Consider the following 20194-nt stretch of genomic DNA (forward strand, 5'->3'; position numbering starts at 1 on the left):
AGCTATTTTAAAATTATAATATAGAACAAGCTATAGTCTTACATTATGGAAATACCATGGATTATGTTGATACTAATGACAGGTTTGTGAAGGTCTTCTTAATCGTTTTAATATAACTGGGGAAAGTCTGTGGTGATGTTTTAATGTTAGATACTCAATCACATAAAATCTGGTGGACAGATTTTCCAGTTAGATTACTTAAATTAGAATTAGAATATAGTTTATGTTATATAATTATATAGTTTATATAATTTTATGAAATTTTATCGTAAAGAATTATTTTTATTGCAGTCTCAAATCAAGAGAAAATTTATATTACAGTATGATAACACATTTCAAAATGGCGGCCTATTAAAATGATTAATGCTTCATACTACAGAACCTAATAAAATTATTAAACTTTGTAGAGGATAATATATGTTGCCACATTTAACTAAACATATTTTTATACTTAGATGATACAATTATTTATTGAATTTAACTAGTAACTGTTATAATGCACTGTTCCTAATGCTGTAAAGATGTAAAAAATGAAAAAAATGTCCGTGCATTGTAATAGTTAAAAGCTTATGTCTACATTATATATCGACCAATTATTACGATTTAGGTTTCAAAATTTAATTACACTTAGCAATTTTAATTATTCTTTAAGTATTTTCATAACCTTATTAGATTTCTTGATATTAAGCTTTTAAAAAGTTTAAAAGTCTGCAATCATGAAACTTGACACAATAATGTAAAATATGTTTCTTGTATTGAGTTGAGTTTGTAAAATAAAATTTGTGCCAAGTTCTAGTTTTTTATATCTCCTGGAATTTGAAATAGAAAATAAAACTAAAACCGATTAAAGAAGAAAAGATTAAAAGTTTGCGAAGAGGGATTTGTTATACCTTTGTTATGTATGCAATATAAAAAGTTGATAATGTAAGGAAATATTCCTTAAATGCTACAGTAATGATAATTTAAATAGCTAATTATGTAGGCAAAGTTACTGATAACTAACTGTCCACATATCTCATTCTGGTATCAAAAACCTTCTTCTTTACAATTTTAGTATTATGCACAAAAGATGTGTCGTAAGATATAAATATTTCAAATTCAAACTATTGGAAACTAAATGATTTTATTATGAGCAGCATATGACATGTGAAATATATCAATATGCATAAATTGATGGTTTAGAATCTATAAATAAACATAGTAATACAGATGTCATTTAATGTCTGAACAAATATCCAGAATCATAACAGGAAGAGGGATTTACATGTAAACAAAATCAACAATTATGTGCAACGGACCATGTTTTGGTTGATTTGATTTAACTAGTGGAACAACAAACAGACGATACGCGAGTCGGCGTGTTTCATTGATTGAAACGGAGTGAAAACATTCATCACTTTAATCGTGTGCATATTTGTGCGAGTGTGTGCGTGTGGGCTGGGCGCCATGTTTAATAATGAACTCACAGGGAGAGCTGTTCAAATAATGGAACATTTAACGCAGGCTTGTGGTAGTTGTCATGGAGTGTCACCCCTAAACTTTGTGGTGGAACCTGCATTGGCTCAGTATTACTTTTATTAAGGGTTCATAGAAAAGTTGGATCTTTCATGTGCCTAAGCTGACAAACTAAATACTAGTTGAATATATTATTTGTTATAAAATGAGATCTTTGGAATACATAAAATAAGTTGGAAAGTACGTAATGATGAGGTAGTAAAGGGCTTACAATTAACATTGGTACAAATTACTGCGTTTATTTTTATCTCATCATATCTCTCAATTTACTTAATAATTCTTTTTTGCTTGTAATTGACTAGAAAAATACATAAAATCTTTGTAAAATTTTGAGAAATTCGATGATTTGAGAAAGTAACATAATTAATTAATACTTACCATCATTATGTAAAGCATCACATGTGAGAGTGAGTTTTGAGATTTGCAATCTGATCTCTTTCTCAAGTGAAATATCTCTCAATTTATTTAATAATTCTTTTTTTGCTTGTAATTGAGTAGAACAATACATAAAATCTTTGCAAAAATATTGAGAAATTCGATGATTTGAGAAAGTAACATAATTAATTAATATTTACCATCATTACGTAAAGCATCACATGTTGAGAGTGAGTTTTGAGATTTGCAATCTGATCTCTTTCTCAAGTGAATAATATGTGTGAACATATGTGAAACCAAGTTTCGTGTCTATTTAAAAACACAAAATAATATTTCTCTGAAACGTATACTTAATCATACCAATACTAAGTGTTACTAACTGAACTAAGTTGTCAGTGTCTGCTTATTGTTACTCTTATGAAATCAATAATTTAAAGAAATAATCGAGAGAGGTGACACATAACATATCATTCATGCTATCTGATTTCTGCGAAGCTTGGTATGATTTGTAAAATTTAAGCTAGTTTGTAGTTTTCATTTTAGGTTAGTTATTCACTTAAGGAAGACATAATATTGTAGATTTCGAAACGTATTTTCACTTAAATCGTTTGGCTTATCGATGGTAAATGTCCTTAAATCTCGTTACCTTAATAAAAAAGAATATTTTTGGTTTTAGATCTAGACATGTATGTGTTTAAATGGTAGCCGTTGCCTTCGATTGCAATACAAATGTTGTACGAATACATAAACCATAGCGACGAAATGAGCGTGTAGTGAAATTTCCATTGACGGAGGAAGAGATAGTGAGAACACAACAAATGTAGATTTGTGACCCTGGTCTTACAGATGCCACAAACTGAAGTACAAGTAATACAATACATATCAGATGTATTGAATGTTGGGGTTAACATAATACGTCGTTGTAGCCCAACAATTGAGAGTTACACAGACTCGCAAAATGGAACAGGTTTTTATTGGGTAAACGAATGGAATACAGAAATATTCGTCATGTATTAATACCATACTAACTACCCAAACATCTCTAGTACGTATAATAGTATAAAAAAATACATCCGAATATTAGAATTTAGAGTAATACTAATTCAAAAACAATCAAGTGAAGATAGTTGTAATCCTTCACATATTTATAGATGGTAGTAAGTATTCATCTAGTATTAATCATTATTATTGTGTCAAAAGAATGAAAAAATAAATCTTGCTTTTATTTGCAACACTGCTGTATCTGAAAAGGAAGGAACCTCTATAAAAGGCAGACTACTCACCAAATCAGCGATGTTGGCCACTTGAATCGCGTCGTGGACAACTTCCGTTCTCGTACTTCCGTTTCTCTTTTCGAACTGGAAAAAATGAAATTGGTTTAAAATAACAGAAGTACAATATTTTTTTTAAACTATGGCGAATGTCACGCTTTAAAACATATCATAAAATGCTTAAGTTTTGAGAATAACATATTCTTTAGAAATTAAGAGTGACATAGATTTATTATTGTTAAGGGAGTCATTCGCTGATCACTGATTCTCCAATTTACCGATATCGAGGAAAGCTAAATTTGTCTCGCGAACTAAAGCGTTTTAGTAAAGATAAAACAACCATACAGGTTTTAACGGGTTTGCAACTCTTAGAAGAAATATATTTTGTATTTTAACCTCTCGCTTTCCTAGGAAAAGCAAATTTAACATACACGTGTGTTATGGATCTCAAAACAAAACCAAAAGATATTTCATGAAGACCAACCACACATAGGAGTAAAATAAGGTTGCAACCCTGAAAGAACTATATTTATGTTTTTCAATTTCCCTACAGAAATTAATTTATGGAACCACAAAGCAATGGGACTGTAATGGTTCAATGAGGAAATTACGACGCTTGTCAATAGAATAACAAGTTTACACGTTGATACTTAGAGGTTACTGGCTAGTGGAAGGACGTCCGGAGATCACATGAAGCGATCATCTATGCTAGTGTGGCAATGCCACGCCAGAAATAGGGGATGCTAGTTTTGTGTTAGCCTATGAAAGTTGCCTTGAAAAAGCCTTTAACACTAAGGTAGGCGAGCCTACTTGAATAATCATCCTTTGCAGTAAACTGGACCTATTGCATAGCTTATCTTTCCCCAGTAACTGCAAATTTACAGTTAGTGATGTGCATCTCCTTGGATATCCATTGGGTAGCCAGGATTTAAGACAGATATTGGTTTTGACTGTGTCCAATATAGGTTCTACTGGCATGAATAAACCGGCCAGAAATGAAACCTCTGTAAGGTTTTGTGTAAGGCAAGTTGTGGTACAGCCACTACGATATAAGATAATATGCACTTATGCGAACATGATAACTGGTTTGGTTGTTTGAAAAAAGACCACCGTTTAGAAGAAGAAGACCACGACAACAACCATACACTGTGACAGCAAGAGAACGAGAATACTTTAAACACGTTTGAATCAAATGATGTGTGTTTATTATATTCTTGTTAATACTGCAGTTAGTAGCCTAAACCAGATTTCTTTAAAATTATGAAGATCGTAGTAGTTATCATTTGTGTAAACCTTGTATCGGTCTCTCAACAAATATATATAGAATTTTTTAATATTTTAAAACATCTCTTGTATAATTTACGATACCAGAGAATTCGTATAAAGTTAGCACCAAATATCTGAATAATTTTTATTTTAGCTCGCGCAAAACGTGGAGATATTGTGGTTAATATGATAATTAAAAAGTACAGTTTTATTTATTTATTTAATTTATAAGGAAATACATGATCTAGATATACGATATACAGTATGTAGAAAAATTAAAACAAACCTGTTTACGGCCTAAGGTTGGAGGATACATTAACAAATATAAGCACATTGTATTGTGTATAATCACTAAACTGTTTTTTCATATATACAACATTCATTAAACAAACAATGTTGATATAACTTTTTTCTATAACTATTTATTTTTAGTTTTATTGGTAAAGTGAGTAAAAGATAATGTGAGATAATAAATTATAGTAATAAAACAAGCTTGACGAATATTTCGAAAAGTAAATGTGAAATTTACAATTCAACAAAGTAAAGCAATGAAAGCTTTGTAAGAGTTGGCAAGCGATGGTTTTAATTCAATGATGGCTTTACATAGCACGAATGTATTACATTGAAATTAATGTTTCATATATTGTTTGAAACTCGATATGTTTGAGTTTACGTTTAATTGTTATATATTCGATGACAGAAATAAAAGATTTCTATTCACAACTTACATTTTCCGGTATATTATATTTCCCTATAGCCTGTAATTCCTCTTTGTTTATAATAATTTGCGCTTTTACATATTAACTTCTCTCTGTAAACACAAGTTAACAAATATAATACAAATATATAACATCAAGAGAAATTAAGTACGAAATATGTAATAGATATATTAGAATAAATACACAATTTAATTATAAGATTACGTGTGTTTTATATATACATATAAACTAGTATATACACTATGTTTTGTAGTCTAGGTGTCTCTGTGTCGCAACGATGTAAGGAGTTTAAAATTTTTAGCAGCTTTGTCACAGAATTTTTTCAATCTTTTCAAACGAACATCACACCCTGCCAGATTACAGGCGCTGCACTAAGGAGAAGATGATTTAAAACGATTTAAAATTTAAAATTTTAAACTCACCATAGCTACTTTATGTGCAGAAAACTCAATTATAACAAAGTCAAATCTTTTAAAACTGTTATAAACTGTTTCATAACCGTTTATAGTGGCTCAGTCACACCAAAACAATTATCAGGAAATAATTTAAAATATGAAAAGCACATGTAACTTTTTAAAACAATATTAAGACATACATACGTAACAAGAGTTTTTTTTTTTAAATATATTTGATTGCTTGATGGAAATATTTTTGTTACAGATCATCTCGCTGTTTCTATGGCTGTTAAAAAACCTATTTCAGTGGAAGAAGTGATATTAGACTTTGGATTTGCTTTGGATCGCTAATGTACTTTATGTTCTTTAAGGACAATAAAATACGTGAAAATTAAGAGTAACTTCCAAAATTAATAACCGAAGACACTCAACTGAAAATGACAGTCTGAAAAAATTATTAATATCAAATTTTCACCCCAATATATACAATTAATTATAGAATCTAATTGGTAGAATTCATTGGAAATTGGAAATGTATATTTAGACAGATTAAATATGTAGAAAGACTATTTAGGTTTTGAATTTAGTCTGATGTTACTTTGGTTATTTAGTGATTTTTTTAGGTAACTCTGTGTATAATTTGAATTAACTGAAAACATACGATGCACTCTGTCAACTAATGAAAACTATACAAACTAAACTAATACAATTTGTTTACAAACAAAAAACCGATAGTTTAATAAATGGGACCTCGGATATTTAAAACAAACTTTGTGTATGAAACAAGTATAGAACTGAATGCAGTTATCGAGTCTAAATTTATTTTAGAGCAAACGAAGCGAAAACATTTCAAAGGCCGGATAACGGTTCGTCAGATTCGTGGATAAATGATTTTACCTTAACGATATCCTGCGACTGTTTCAGTGGAAAACTATAATGGCCGAGATTACGGCCAGACTCTCTTCGTCTGGAGTTTGCAATATCAATAGGAACAATTAAGTAACATTTAAAACTAATTAATCCACTTGTTTATTGAAGAAACTAAATAATGTGACTTTACTTTTGTAAGAGGCTTTTGATTTTAATGAAAAGAAAAATAATCTTGTCAAAAAGCCATAGAAATTACCAGGTTGTATGGGTTTTTTAATTTTTTTTTTATTTCCATTCAGTATTTCCAAGTACATCTGACTAGTGAGTGAATGTAAAGGATGTCTAGTATTTATTAATAACCTAGGGTCCTTAAATATATAAAAACTATTATGTTAGGTTTACATTGTTATCTCATTTATAATGAAATCTTTTACCCCATGAACAGCCATTATCGGATAAGAGAAGTGAAACTGAAACTTGTTGAATTAGCGATGCATGTCTGCTTATAAAAGTGGCAATGAAGCTATCTCGCGATTGGAAATAGCTCAATCAATCAGCGATAAAAATGCCTTTTTTACCATGAAATGCCAGCTTTTTTTTAAGAATTTGATTAAATGGTGGAACTATTAATAATGCATTTTTATTCTTGTCTTCGGTGAATGAGGAAAGTTGTACAAGTGACTCCGCCTTTAATTCTATTTGGAAAGAAGCTAACATTAAATGTGTTCTTAAAACGAAGAACTGTTTCTAGAGCGTAACTTAAACGTATATTCTATTTACTTTAGTCCTTGGTAATTTAATTCGTTATGCGCTTGTAATATTTTGTAAAAACGTTGATACAACTATACTGAGTGTCCAACTTTTAAGTAGAGTATTTTGGTGTGGAATTATTAACGCAATTCTTATGAATCTTTCTTAGTAATAATATTCTTATGGCAAAGGCTTACATTTAAATCAGCAAATCTCCTCCAATTCTGCAGTGGCCAACTTATTGCTATGCGAGGAATGCACATCATCAGCAATGAGGACTGGTAAAAAATGAATGTCGTCTTTAATGACTTTACTGCCTTTGCCTAGGCAGACCACTCCATTCTCATATCTAAGTTTAAAACTTATGGAATCCATGGTCCACTGCCTACCTGATGGCCGATGCTTAAGAGTGATTGCTTGATTCGCTTTCCCAAAAATATATCAACCCTCGGGCGTTCCTCAGGGCTCCATACTAGGATCAGATTTATTTACAGACTTTATTAATGTTATAACGTCGATCTTGTTCATGGAATCCCTACTTTTCGCCGATGATGTTAAAATCTTCACAATAATGTCCAACAAGGAGAATTCTGCACGTTTACAGTGTAGTATCAACAATTTCATGGAATGGTGTATTACTAAAATATGAAATTGAACCTTTCTAAGTGCGCCATCATAATCTTTAGTAACTCACGAGATCTAAGCTTCTTCCAGAATTCAATGCATTTTCGACCCCTAGTAAGAGTGTTCATATTAAAGGATCTGCGTGTTACCTTCTCTGCTGATTTCTCCTTTAACGATCATGTTGACGACCTACGTTGAAGAGCAAACATGATGCTGGGGTTCATTAATAAGGCAAGTCGAGGCATGATATTTACGATACGCTCTATTCATCATTTGTCCGTCAGATTCTGGAGTATTCCTGCCCTGTTTGGTCTCCTTACCAGTTGGATCTCACTGAGAAACCATTCAGAGAAGGTTCTTCATGCTGATGGGTATGCAGAGGGGATTGCTACGGGAAATCTTTAAATCAGGCGTTGGGCTGCCGATGTTCTGTACCTTTCGAAGCTGATAAATGGTTTACTAGATTACCCTACTTAATCTCACAAGTGAATTTCTTTATTCCGTTAGGGACTCGATCACGCTTGGCAAGCAATACTACTTTGCTGCTACGACTTCCATGGTCCATTTGCAAGAATGATGAGGCTTGGTAATCTATTCTGTCATACACTTGACTTTTTTCACGAATGTGCTTCGTCTATTTTAAGAGAAATAATTGCAGTTTTCACCGATTTCCGAGAATGAACTTAAGATTCCTAATTAAATTGTTGTGTTTAAGTGAGTACTCTTATCGGTCATCGATTCATTCGTATAGTTTATCAATGAATCGTTTTATAGTTTATTATCATTTATCTATTGCACGTAAATATTTTATTTACTGCCAGTATAATTAATTTAATTGTTCTAAATCTAGAATCTGTATACACATATTATATTATATGTATTATATATATTTACATGCTAATTTGTAGTGTAGTTATATATTATGGTTTGTTATTATTTATTCATTATAAATTATAAGATGTATTCAATTAGTATTAGTTATACATTTACAATAAATATTTATTAGGTCTCTCAGTATTGTATTTGGTTGGTGAAGTCGTAGATGTTTCCGTTTTAGAAATTTATTAATGTTCATTCATGTTATTGGTTTTTTATAGATTGTTAAATGTTAGTATTCATTAATAATTCTTATAGATATACATGTTTCAGTTTTTATGTGTTATGGTTTTCCTGTTGAAATGAAATAAATAAATCTGTACCAAATAAGAATACCTGAATACAAATGGATCCCCAAATCTTGTGTAGACTATAAATCATCAGTGGTAGTGCAAACTTGTAACTGTTATTTCTGGATTGATTACAAATTTGTGTGAATACCTTTTGTCCTTAGCATAACACAATTTGGAATATTCTATAGTTTATGAAATTTTTCTATAAGTTTTAATCATTTTACATCACAATTGCATTTAAGTTCCTCAAGTTAAGCTTATGATAGGCATTGTAATTCTCCTGACAGCATTTTAAAACATAAACTAGTGGTTCGAAATAGCAATTACTGCTGTTATACACTCTTCATACATACTCTTAAACTAACACGCAAGGTAAACATTTCAATTAAAGAGAAGATAAAATCATTAAAGAATAATATAGACCACACAATGTGACAACCAGCTTTTGCTGAAAAGATTTAACTGTAAAAGTGAAATTAATAGTCTATAGTTCAAATGTAATTCGAATAAAACTTTTATATACTTATACATTTATTTATAGTATTGCAATGATATTTCTCAAATCAGTGTTCTTTCTGAAATTTTAATATAGCTTGTTACTAAATCTGGTTCACTATTATATTTTAGTTATTTATATTATCATTAAAACATGATCTTGTCTAATTAATTCAAATGTATACAGTTTTTTAATTAATGTTTATTTTTATGTGTTCAAACAGGAGCTGTCCACCTAATAAAAATGACTGTTCGTGCTATACTATCTGTCTTCATTCTCTATAGAGAGTTAATAAGTGTATCAAGATTATTTGGATATGTATATAATTTTGGAAAAGATTTAACGTGCAATTTAAAAAAATAAACTATCGTGCTGTATTTGAAAAATTATGAACGGAAATATTGAGGTTTACTTCTACATAATTTTCCTTTTTCCAACAAAGATAATTAATAATCTACTCATCTGTTCATTTATATATATTAAAGAATAATATACTATATATATTTATCGTGCAGTATTTGAAAATTTATGAATGGAAAAATTGAGGTTTAGTTACACGTAATTTTCCTTAATCTAACAAAGATAATTAATAATCTCCTTATCTGTTAATTTATATATATGTATCATGTATTTATTAACATTGAAGTTGTAAGATGTAAATATTGATTTGTTTCATTCATGATTTAATTCAAAATTCATCTTAAAAGTAATATTCCTTTGTGTAATGAAAATATTATGATACTCTTATACGAACTGGCTGTCTATAATACATATAAATTAAATAGAACATTTGCACTCAATACACAATAATTTATACACAATTTATACATCAGCTTTTGTTCTCACCAGCTGACATATTAAAAACAGATTATTAATAGGAGCACTGTAGTGGTGAAAAATTTATTTTAAACATGTGATAAAATACTGATTTTTTTATTCACCATTGCATTTCTTATGGAGACTTCTACAACTTTAGAGACCTATGTGGTTGAGTTCGACTAACTTTTTATACCTGGTACTTTTCCTACCGTTGTTGGTACTCCAGTTTTAAAACCAATCTCTTAAAACCATCTTATTTTCTTCACAGCTCCGGTAATTTCCTGACAACCTATTCGCTTACGGAATTAAATATATAGATTGTCCGCAAAATAATATTGATAATTTATTATCAACAATCCAATTTTTATAGTAGAATTCAAAATTGCCTTCAGTGTATGTCCAGTTTTAATATTCTTAAAACAATACAACTGTTCAAATTGAACTTCACTTTTTATAATTTTTACAGGTATACCGCCATGAATAAAATTTCAGAAAAATAAACAGTAAATTAAAATACCGTGAGCACAAAACGGTACGCAAGTTTCGATGATGTTTGAAGTCTGGAGCCATTAACAGGTTCTGATTTTCGTGCTTTAAAAACATTGTGCGTTAATAAATATTCAAAGCTATTACATTCACAATATGGCTGTCACTCTTCGTCAGCTGTGCAATATGTGTAATTGTTTTGCATTGTATTTTAGATTCCTATACGCAGACTTACTCATATTCCAAAATAACCAGCTCTTTAATGTTTACTCGTAGTAATGCAGCTTAGAACCAATATGCACACGAGTACACGATACAACTTGTCATTTTCAAATCGATTGAAGAATCTATGTTAAGAAATAAAGCAATCAGCAGTACTAACTTTGGCGAAGGTCAACATGTAAAGCGTTTAAAGGATTGAAAATATCAAACGATAATTTTTAAGAAATCATTTTTTTCTTACATTGCCATACCTAAAATCAGACCGAAAATTTCCAGGAAATGGACGACCATCAGTCTCTTTATTTGGTTGTCTATCGGTTGCTCGCTTTAAGTATGTTAAGCTAAGAAAAACATGATCTGACGAAAAACTTTATAGTTTGGTATTTAAAAACTTGATACATTTCTTTCAGGGGACAACTGTATCGGTTAAAAAACTATTTGTGTAGTTTTACAACGCAAATTGACTCCAGGTTTTTAGACCATTTAAATATTATGTACTGTATATAAATGTGTACTATATAAAAGTCATACAGTACGAACATTTTTTATCCAAATTTATATGTTTTTAAATGAAAAACACCAATCAAAATCAATTACACACACACACGCACACACACACACACACACACACTATAACGCTTAATCTTTAGTTGCATCAATTTTATTATAGCGTTTGTTGGACAAAAATAGAACGTAATCTCACTAACAGATTTTGATCTGGAAGTATTTAGGTAAAATTAAAATAATTTTAAAATTAATAAACTATTAAACACGTAATATTCCCAAAATAATTAACAAAGCAGGAACGAAATCATTTGCAAATATAATTAAAGTGGGATATTTCCACTACAACAACGTTAGTACTTAAATAAGTAACAAAAGAAAAGCAATTTAGGTTTCCCAAAGCCAGCCTTTGTCATGCTTCTATTCAGAATTATATTTTATAGCTCTTCGGGAATATTAAATCTGCCGAGTGTATTATAGCTTATCTGGAACGCAATTTGCATGTATTTAATAGTGTTTTTCATACAGCGGCTTCAGTTGGAGTTTTCATAATTGTTTTTTTTTTTATGAAACCATAATGATCTGTTACATTAAAGTAAATTAAAATTGTATTAATCGTTACAGTTTAACTATTAAAATAAATCAGATCTTGCGTGATTGATTATATATACTTTGTAACCGTTGTACTGGTAAACATTTAAGAGCTCTAACAAAGTTTGTCCTTCAAGCTGTAAATCTTAAGATATGTTTTGAATGTAAGCTATAACGTTAGACCAGCGTGGGAGGTTTTAGAAACTAATATAAACAGTTTTATCAACGAAGGCCCGAACCAACATAAATGAATTCAAAATGTTCGTAACTTCAAAATCACCAATTTTTCGAATCAATCAATCGATATACTTTCGCAAAATGAGAAAATAACTTAAATTATAGAGTCTGTATTCTGTGCCAACCAATAAATTATTCACCCCATCAACATCAATAACAACGGCGCAGTGTACCGGATACAGCGGTTATCGCAAGATAACAGAACAATAACGCCGAGCGTCGTTAAGTGTTCGACTTCGCCTGGTAAAACGAGACATCATTTACTTTTTTATCAATCCCAATTTATTGTAATTTTATTGAATGAGGGTGTATTGTTCCAACTCAAAATGTTCCAAACCCTGTTAAACAGAGTTGGATATCGAAGGACTCGACAGAATATACATATTATCTTACCAAACAAAACAACAAAATAACTTTATTACATTAGTTACTATATCATATGACAAAATGTTATACGATTGTACTCAGTTCGTTTTCAAATTATTTTATTCTGTTGTTTTCCCGTTGCTATCTTGGTTATCCATAAGACTACCAAAAAGGTGTTTGAAGTGAAAAAGTAAAATTTGACCACACAACATGTAGTTTCTTATTGGTCCAAAAGGATTCTATGTAGAGTATTTAGTCTCCTAGGACCTTTCTATAAAAAGTTATCGCACAGATGGACAAACTGATAGACGCACGGAAAGACAAAGTGACATTTTTTAAGGAAAGGCCTACCGGGTCTTTAATAAAGAAGACAATATTTCAAAATAGTTAAATAAAATTATACGTCTGGATTTTGTAGAAGATCAAACAAAGTCCCCCCCTAATTAGTGTTCCCTGCCTAATATTGTTCATATTTTCATCAGATACGCGGACTAAAATTGAAGTGAAATTGATTAAAACCCAAAAGAAAATATGATTAAAATGAAAAGGAAGTTGCTTGAGTAACTTTGTCGTAAAGATGTAGAGCACCTCAGTTCCTTTTAAATATTTTCCTGTGAATTGAGTTAATTTTTTCAGTTTCCTCTAAAATGAAAACATGCATTAATTAGACCTGTCAAATGCTTACACACCTGCTACCGTTTTACCTGCAAGCCTTGTGCAAGTTTTACTCAATCCATATTAACTGTAATATCCCCAAAAAGTAACTTAGCCTTGCTACCTATTTCACTATAATATAAAGCATAACAGAGTACAATGCGTAAAGGCACAAAGAATAACGGCAAAGGCAGGATTACCTCTCTTTTGTTCCCCTCTCTTTGTTACTCTCAGTGTTATTCTTAAACAAACCATATTAACGTAGGGAGTCCTGGTTTAAAGGACGCAAAGAAAAAACGTATTAGAGGGAAATTTTCCTTAGCGCAGGCCATTTAAACGCGATATTAATATTAGCTGGACAAAAGAACGTTTACTGATTTTTATCCTATAGGTGTCTTTCCGAACCAAAATATGAGACAAGGGAATGAAAACTTTAGACATATAATAAAGATGAGTCCCATACGGTTCGATTAAAAACAATTTAGGTTATATCCTATGTAGTAGTGAGGTCGGTTCAGTGTGAATGCTCTAATTTACCTTCCTCTAAGTGAAGCGTCTAGAATCTGATGCTGTCACGGACTTTACTCTTGAAATCTGAATTCAAGTTCGTTTGAAGAGATCCAAAAAGTTAGTGACGAAGATGCTCAAAATGAACTCACTACATCGTATTGACATCAGAGACGCCTAGCCTACAAAATATAGAGTAATCTAGGTAAACAGGAATTCTCATTGTCTCACCAGGTGCAGAACTGTCGAAACGATGTGTGTATATCGTATAATATGTATAATAATAAATAAATGTATTATATATGTATATATATATATATATAAATCTTATAATTAAATTATGTATTCTATTGTATTAAATTTGTTAAATACTTAGTACTATTATTGCGGTTTAACTTATTATTATATATTTGGGAAATTGTTATTTCTGACATAAGTTAATATGTTAAAGTGCACCAACTTGTTAAAACAAAATAAGAATTAAAAGCTATTGAGAAATATATATATATATATATATATATATATATATATATATATATATATATTATATTATGAACTCCACATTATAGGGTTATCTTTATGTTAGAATAATAAATCGTAAATATATATATACACGTTAAATTTGTATAAATGGCAATAGCCTTATTTAATTTCAATAAACATTGAATCGCAAGAATATATATGAATAAACATATATATATATATAAGAAAAGTGTAACTCGTGAATGTAAATCTTTTATTTCTGTTATCGAATAAAGAACAATTATACGTAAACTCAAACATATCGAGTTTCAAACAATATATGAAACATTAATTTCAATGCGATAAATTCGTGCTATATAAAACCATCATTAAATTAAAATCATCTCTCGCCAACTCTTACAAAGCTTTAATTTCGTTACTGTATTGAATGGTAAATTTAAAGTTTACCTTTTGAAATATTCGCTAAGCTTAAGCTTTTTTATTTCTATAATTTTTTATCTAATTTTACTTTTTTTATCAATAAAATTAATTATTAAAGATAATTTGGAGTTCAAATTTCTTGACAAAAGTTATATCAACATATTTTTTTTTCAACGGGAGCTGTATGTACGAAAAATAAACATTTTAGTGATTATGCACTATACAGAGTGTTTTTATTTGTGAATGGATCCTCCAACTTCAGGCCATGAACTCATTTATTTTAATTTATGTATATACAAGTACTGTATATTGGATATATAAGCCATATATTTCCTTAGAAATGAAATAAATAAATAAAAAGAGTTCATGTTAAATGTCATATCAACCACAATATGACAAGCGAATAAAAATTTTTTAAGACCCCCTTTTATCACTTTATCTCGAAATTTGCGGTTGGTAATGTGCAACTCCAGGACATAGAGTTGCTCAGAAAGTGACAAATCGGTTTTTGCTGTACCCAGTTTAGGTTCGACTATAGGGTATAAATCAACCAGAAGTGAACTTACCTTTAATAATAATTATTAGTTTCAGTTACTAAGACTTGTAGAATAAAACTAGAATTAAAACGTTATCAGGTTATTGATAACAACACCAGAAAACAAATCTGTATTCTTCTAAACCATTTTTAGATATAATTACTGCGATATAATCAATTATATACTCGTATAATAATACAGTTTTTGAGTAGTAAGTTTCAAGCAGTGTAGAATAACTTAGCACAATGCTATTGGACATAGTAGGATTTATAAATACTTGACTAGAAAGAAATTGGCTTGATTTAGGTGTACAATATAATATACAGGTGACCATTAAGTCTTAGGACGACCTATAACTTTTAAACGACAAGAGATATCATATAACCAAATTTTGTATACTGTTACTGGAAATTGTAAGCTACTTTTTTTGTGTACATGGTGGTCGTATTTCACCTTTTGGGGGATGGCCCGTCGGGGTTATAAGAAAATCTTTAATGACAGCCTATGTTGAGTTATACATCATTTTAAAGGTCTAGTTGAACTAAAAACAATGCCGCAAACCGGACTTCAAAAGGTTGATCCAGTCGGAAGGAATCGCTGTTCAAAGTTTAAAAAATGTTTAATACCATTATTACATAAGAAATAACTAATACTGTAGCTGTTAGAAGTTAAGGGGAATACTTAGTGAACTCATTTAAAAGTAGATGTTCAAAATGTTTTCCTTTCGGCCGGCCGTCTGACAATGTGCTAACCGGTTATAAATGCCGGCTACTGCATTTTGTAAGTATTCTCGTAGAATAGGTTGAGCTTCATGTGATATCCTATGTCTGAGTTCGTTCAGATCTGTAGGCTGAGTTCGATACACTTTGTCCTTGATGTAGCCCCATAGGAAGTAGTTCAAGCGGAGTTAGGTCAGGGGGAACGAGCCGGCCACTCAATCGCACCACGTCTTTCCAATCCACCGTGTGGGAATCTAAGTATTGCCTTACCTGAACACCATAGTGTGGCGGTGCTCCGTCTTGATGGAAAATCATGTTTGGAAGTCAGCGCCCAGAGTAGCTTGTAAAGCAGGAACTATCTCATTTTGGAGCGTATCATGATACTTGTTGGCATTTAAATTTCCATCGATGAAAAATGGTCCTAAAATTGAATTACGTACGATACCTGCCCATACGTTTAATTTTTGGGGATTTTCTGTGTGACACTAAACTCATCCCAGTGTGGGTTAACATTATCCCAATACCGGCAGTTATGCCTGTTAACATGGCCATGCAACATAAAAGTCGACTCAATATAATACCCGTCTAAAAGTATTGGGTTTGGTCAATTTTATTCATCATAATTTCACTGAATTCCATCCGGCGATCAAAAACATCTTCGCTTAGTTACATTTCAATGAAAGACTGTCTTCGTCTGTCACAGTACTTGGTCGTCCAAATCTGGCTCGATCCTTAACACTACCAGTGTCTACAAAGCGAGGAACTGTGTACTGTGGTGTGGATTTAGAAATAGGAGCTCTATCAGGAAAAGTAGCATTGAATAAATGTGTTACTTCTGGAAACGGTCTTACATTATAACCCCCAGTCGCGTATCATTAAAAGTGTAATTCTTTCACGCTCACTAAAAGCAACATCTCTTAAAAACTTATAACTTGCAGTAACAGGAATATGGCTGCAAAAAGTACTGTAGCTTAAGTGAAACTTATAAGAGAACTGATAGACAGATAACAGCCATTATGGGAAGTCCAGTGGATGGGAAACCTTGACCTAGAGGCACTGCTTTCACTTTTCATTGTACTTCTTATGCAGCAGGTTTTTCTGATTAAACGTAGCACATTTTCAGACGACCGAAAGGAAACATTTTGAACATCTACTTTTAAATGAGTTTCACTAAGTATTCCCCTTAACTTCCAACAGCTACAGAATTAGTTATTTCTTATGTATAATGGTATTAAACACATTTTTAAACTTTGAACAGCGATTTCTTCCGACTGGGTCAACCTTTTGAAGTCCGGTTTGCGGCATTGTTTTCAGTTCAACTAGACCTTTAAAATGATGTACAACTCAACATAGGCTGTCATTAAAGATTTTCTTATAACCCCCGACGGGCCGTCCCCCAAAGGTGAAATACGACCACCATGTACACAGAAAATTAGCTTACAATTTCCAGTAACGGTATACAAAATTTGGTTATGATATCTCTTGTCGTTTAAAAAGTTATAAGGTCGTCCTAAGACTTAATGGTCACCCTGTGTGTATATATATATATATATATATATATATATATATATATATATATATATATATATATATATATATAGCACAAAATAACGTCATAGCAATAACTTTATACAGAAGAATCTTCCAAACCATCAATGGATATTCTCTAATATACGGCGATGGCAGGTGAATATGAAATCTAATTTCCTTACAAAAATATTCCAGATAGTTTAAAGTCATTAATTTAAATATAGTGTAGAATATTTTAAACAACTATGACATTTATTCAGCGTTGAACCTATCTCTTTTAAATTTAATAATAACTTGTAAACTGGTAAGAAACCACCTTTTATTACTTTCTAAAATAAAGTAAGCAAACAAACAATAACCTCATCATCGATGTTTGTTGAGAAATAAGTAAAAATCAAACATACAAAATACAAACGATGCTCTAGCAAACTTAGAAAATTGGATACGCTATAAACATTGTTTACTTTGGGTGAAATGAGTTTTCTGCTTGTTATTTACTGTTTACCAAGGGACGTATTTCTTGGAATTTAATTTGTTTACATTTAAAAGTTGAAACGCCACATTCATTTTCATAAATTGCTTCCTTATTGAGTTCTGAAGCTGCAGCCTCAGGCTTGAATATACTTCATAAATGGAAAATTAGGAGAAATGTGAAGATTTGACATTATTATTAATACGGACTGGTTTATTTTAAACGTGTGAAATTTTTATTTCTTATTCAATACGCTGAAGAATATTGGTATTAAATTATTATTAAAAAATTATTCTGTTGCTCTAAAAAATTGACCATTGGCTGAGCGTATCTAAGACTATCATTTCAGAAGCTGCAAACTTTTGAATTCATGTCTGTCTGTTGGTTGCATAATACGGGAACAGACTGACTAATAGACTTAAAAATGTTTTTTAAGCTATATAAGCAAAATCGATTTGGTGTAATTCATTCCTTGGAATTTGGCTGATCGTTAGCCTTTTACGTTACTGTTATGAGTAACCATGATGACAACGTGAAAATCGTAGAATACATAAAATTTGTAAACAAACTTAATCCAATCATAATGACAATTTTAACATGTAATATATGTAACCTAATGAAACGAGATGTGGACTTTAAACTGTGCTCTCAATCTTAGCGAAGCATGTTACGCGATACTTGGTGTGTTGTACCAACCTATCTGTGTCTACAAATATTGCTTTCTGAACGAAAGAAAGCATAAGACATCGGCACATTCATAAAAATTTCAATGGAAGAATCTGTATAATAGTCATTACCCCCAAATTTTACTTTATTTGGTATCAGTCTCCCATTTGTGAATTGTGATATTCAACACGATAAAATCCAAGCGGACAGAGCCTTAAGACTTAGTTAAGTCAGTATAATACAGTATATCGACTGGTATGGGCCTGTTTTTATAAGACGGATCTTATCAAAATTTGGCTTTATTAAGTTATCAATGGCTTGGATCTTAATCAAGGATTTTGATAATGAAAAGTTTGGCGTCAAGGATGTATTACTACCCAAGGTGCAATTTCCAAAACATTGTATTGAGAGTTTTCTATAGCAAACGAGTTCTTATAAACATTTACATAATTATTATATTATTAATTAAATTATTTATTGGAATCAAATAATTACAGGCGTTACTCTTCTCCATGTAACAAGGCATTCTACATGCCGTTAATTGAAAATAAGGTTTTAAAAGAAAAAACACAAGGAAATTTACGAGTTCTTATATAATTATGATTATTGTATCCAGGGTCTTAGGTTGTAAACAAAATTATACTTTTTAGCATAGATAAGAATTTATAAAAATATTGATTTTTCAGTAGAGAAAAAATAATTTACAAGTTTCAAATAGTAGATTAAATAATGACACACTACAATCAGTCCAATTTCGGAATCTCACTAAGTTTGAAAGTATAATTTTGGGAACTACCCAATAAATGGTCCGATCTTTAGTTAGTTACGTACATTTTGTACGGTGAAAATGGCAACCTCAAAGTAATTAGAATCGTTTCACTAATTTTAGTTCTTATAGTCATGTCTTTCTCACCAAATGTGTTTTAGTTGAGTTAGGGCATTTTTATCGCAACCATAATCAGACCAATGCTTAAGTTTATTTGGCACCCACATTATAATGCAGCTCCTTGGTTTTCCTCAGTTACTGGGCTATTACTAATAATTATGAAAATAAATGGATCCGCAGAATTTGAACTTGCGTTATCTTTATCTGATAACGAGACTTTTACAGAGAAATCTCTCTCTAATTTTTACATAATTGATTTCATACCCGTCTATGAATTGAAGACGCTTGGCATAATGAAAGAGGAAGCACAGTATTGCAATAAAATTCCAACAATAAGAAAATTCTAAAGAAATGGAATGTTGTAGTAGGTGCCTGCGAATGCCTAGTAATTCTAAGGAATTCTAGCCACAAGTACGAGTGTTCATACTTTAGTCATTTTATAATAAAACATTTCAAGTTGCATAGGAATTTAGTAAAATATGTTTAGGTGTCTATTTTAATATCCGGTTATAATAAATTTGTACTAAGTAGGTTAGGTGTTTATTGTCATAAAAAATCAAAGTGGCTATTTGTTTCAACTATCGTGCTTTCATGAGTTTATTAGTTTAATTTATGGTATAAGATTTATTCCAGAGCACTGTATTCT

The 20194-nt window shown here is 30.8% G+C and overlaps 1 protein-coding gene across 1 annotated transcript in view; it reads right to left on the reverse strand.

The window, feature by feature from the left end:
• LOC124366753 (disintegrin and metalloproteinase domain-containing protein 11) overlaps positions 1-20194 on the reverse strand; it is a 492839-nt gene that overhangs the window by 170978 nt on the left and 301667 nt on the right. Inside the window, exon 7 of the mRNA XM_046823354.1 lies at positions 3174-3248. Coding sequence (XP_046679310.1) covers positions 3174-3248 — 75 coding nt within the window. The remainder of the gene's footprint in view (positions 1-3173; positions 3249-20194) is intronic.

The sequence above is a fragment of the Homalodisca vitripennis genome, chromosome 7 (assembly GCF_021130785.1).
Source record: "Homalodisca vitripennis isolate AUS2020 chromosome 7, UT_GWSS_2.1, whole genome shotgun sequence".
NCBI lineage: Eukaryota > Metazoa > Arthropoda > Insecta > Hemiptera > Cicadellidae > Homalodisca > Homalodisca vitripennis.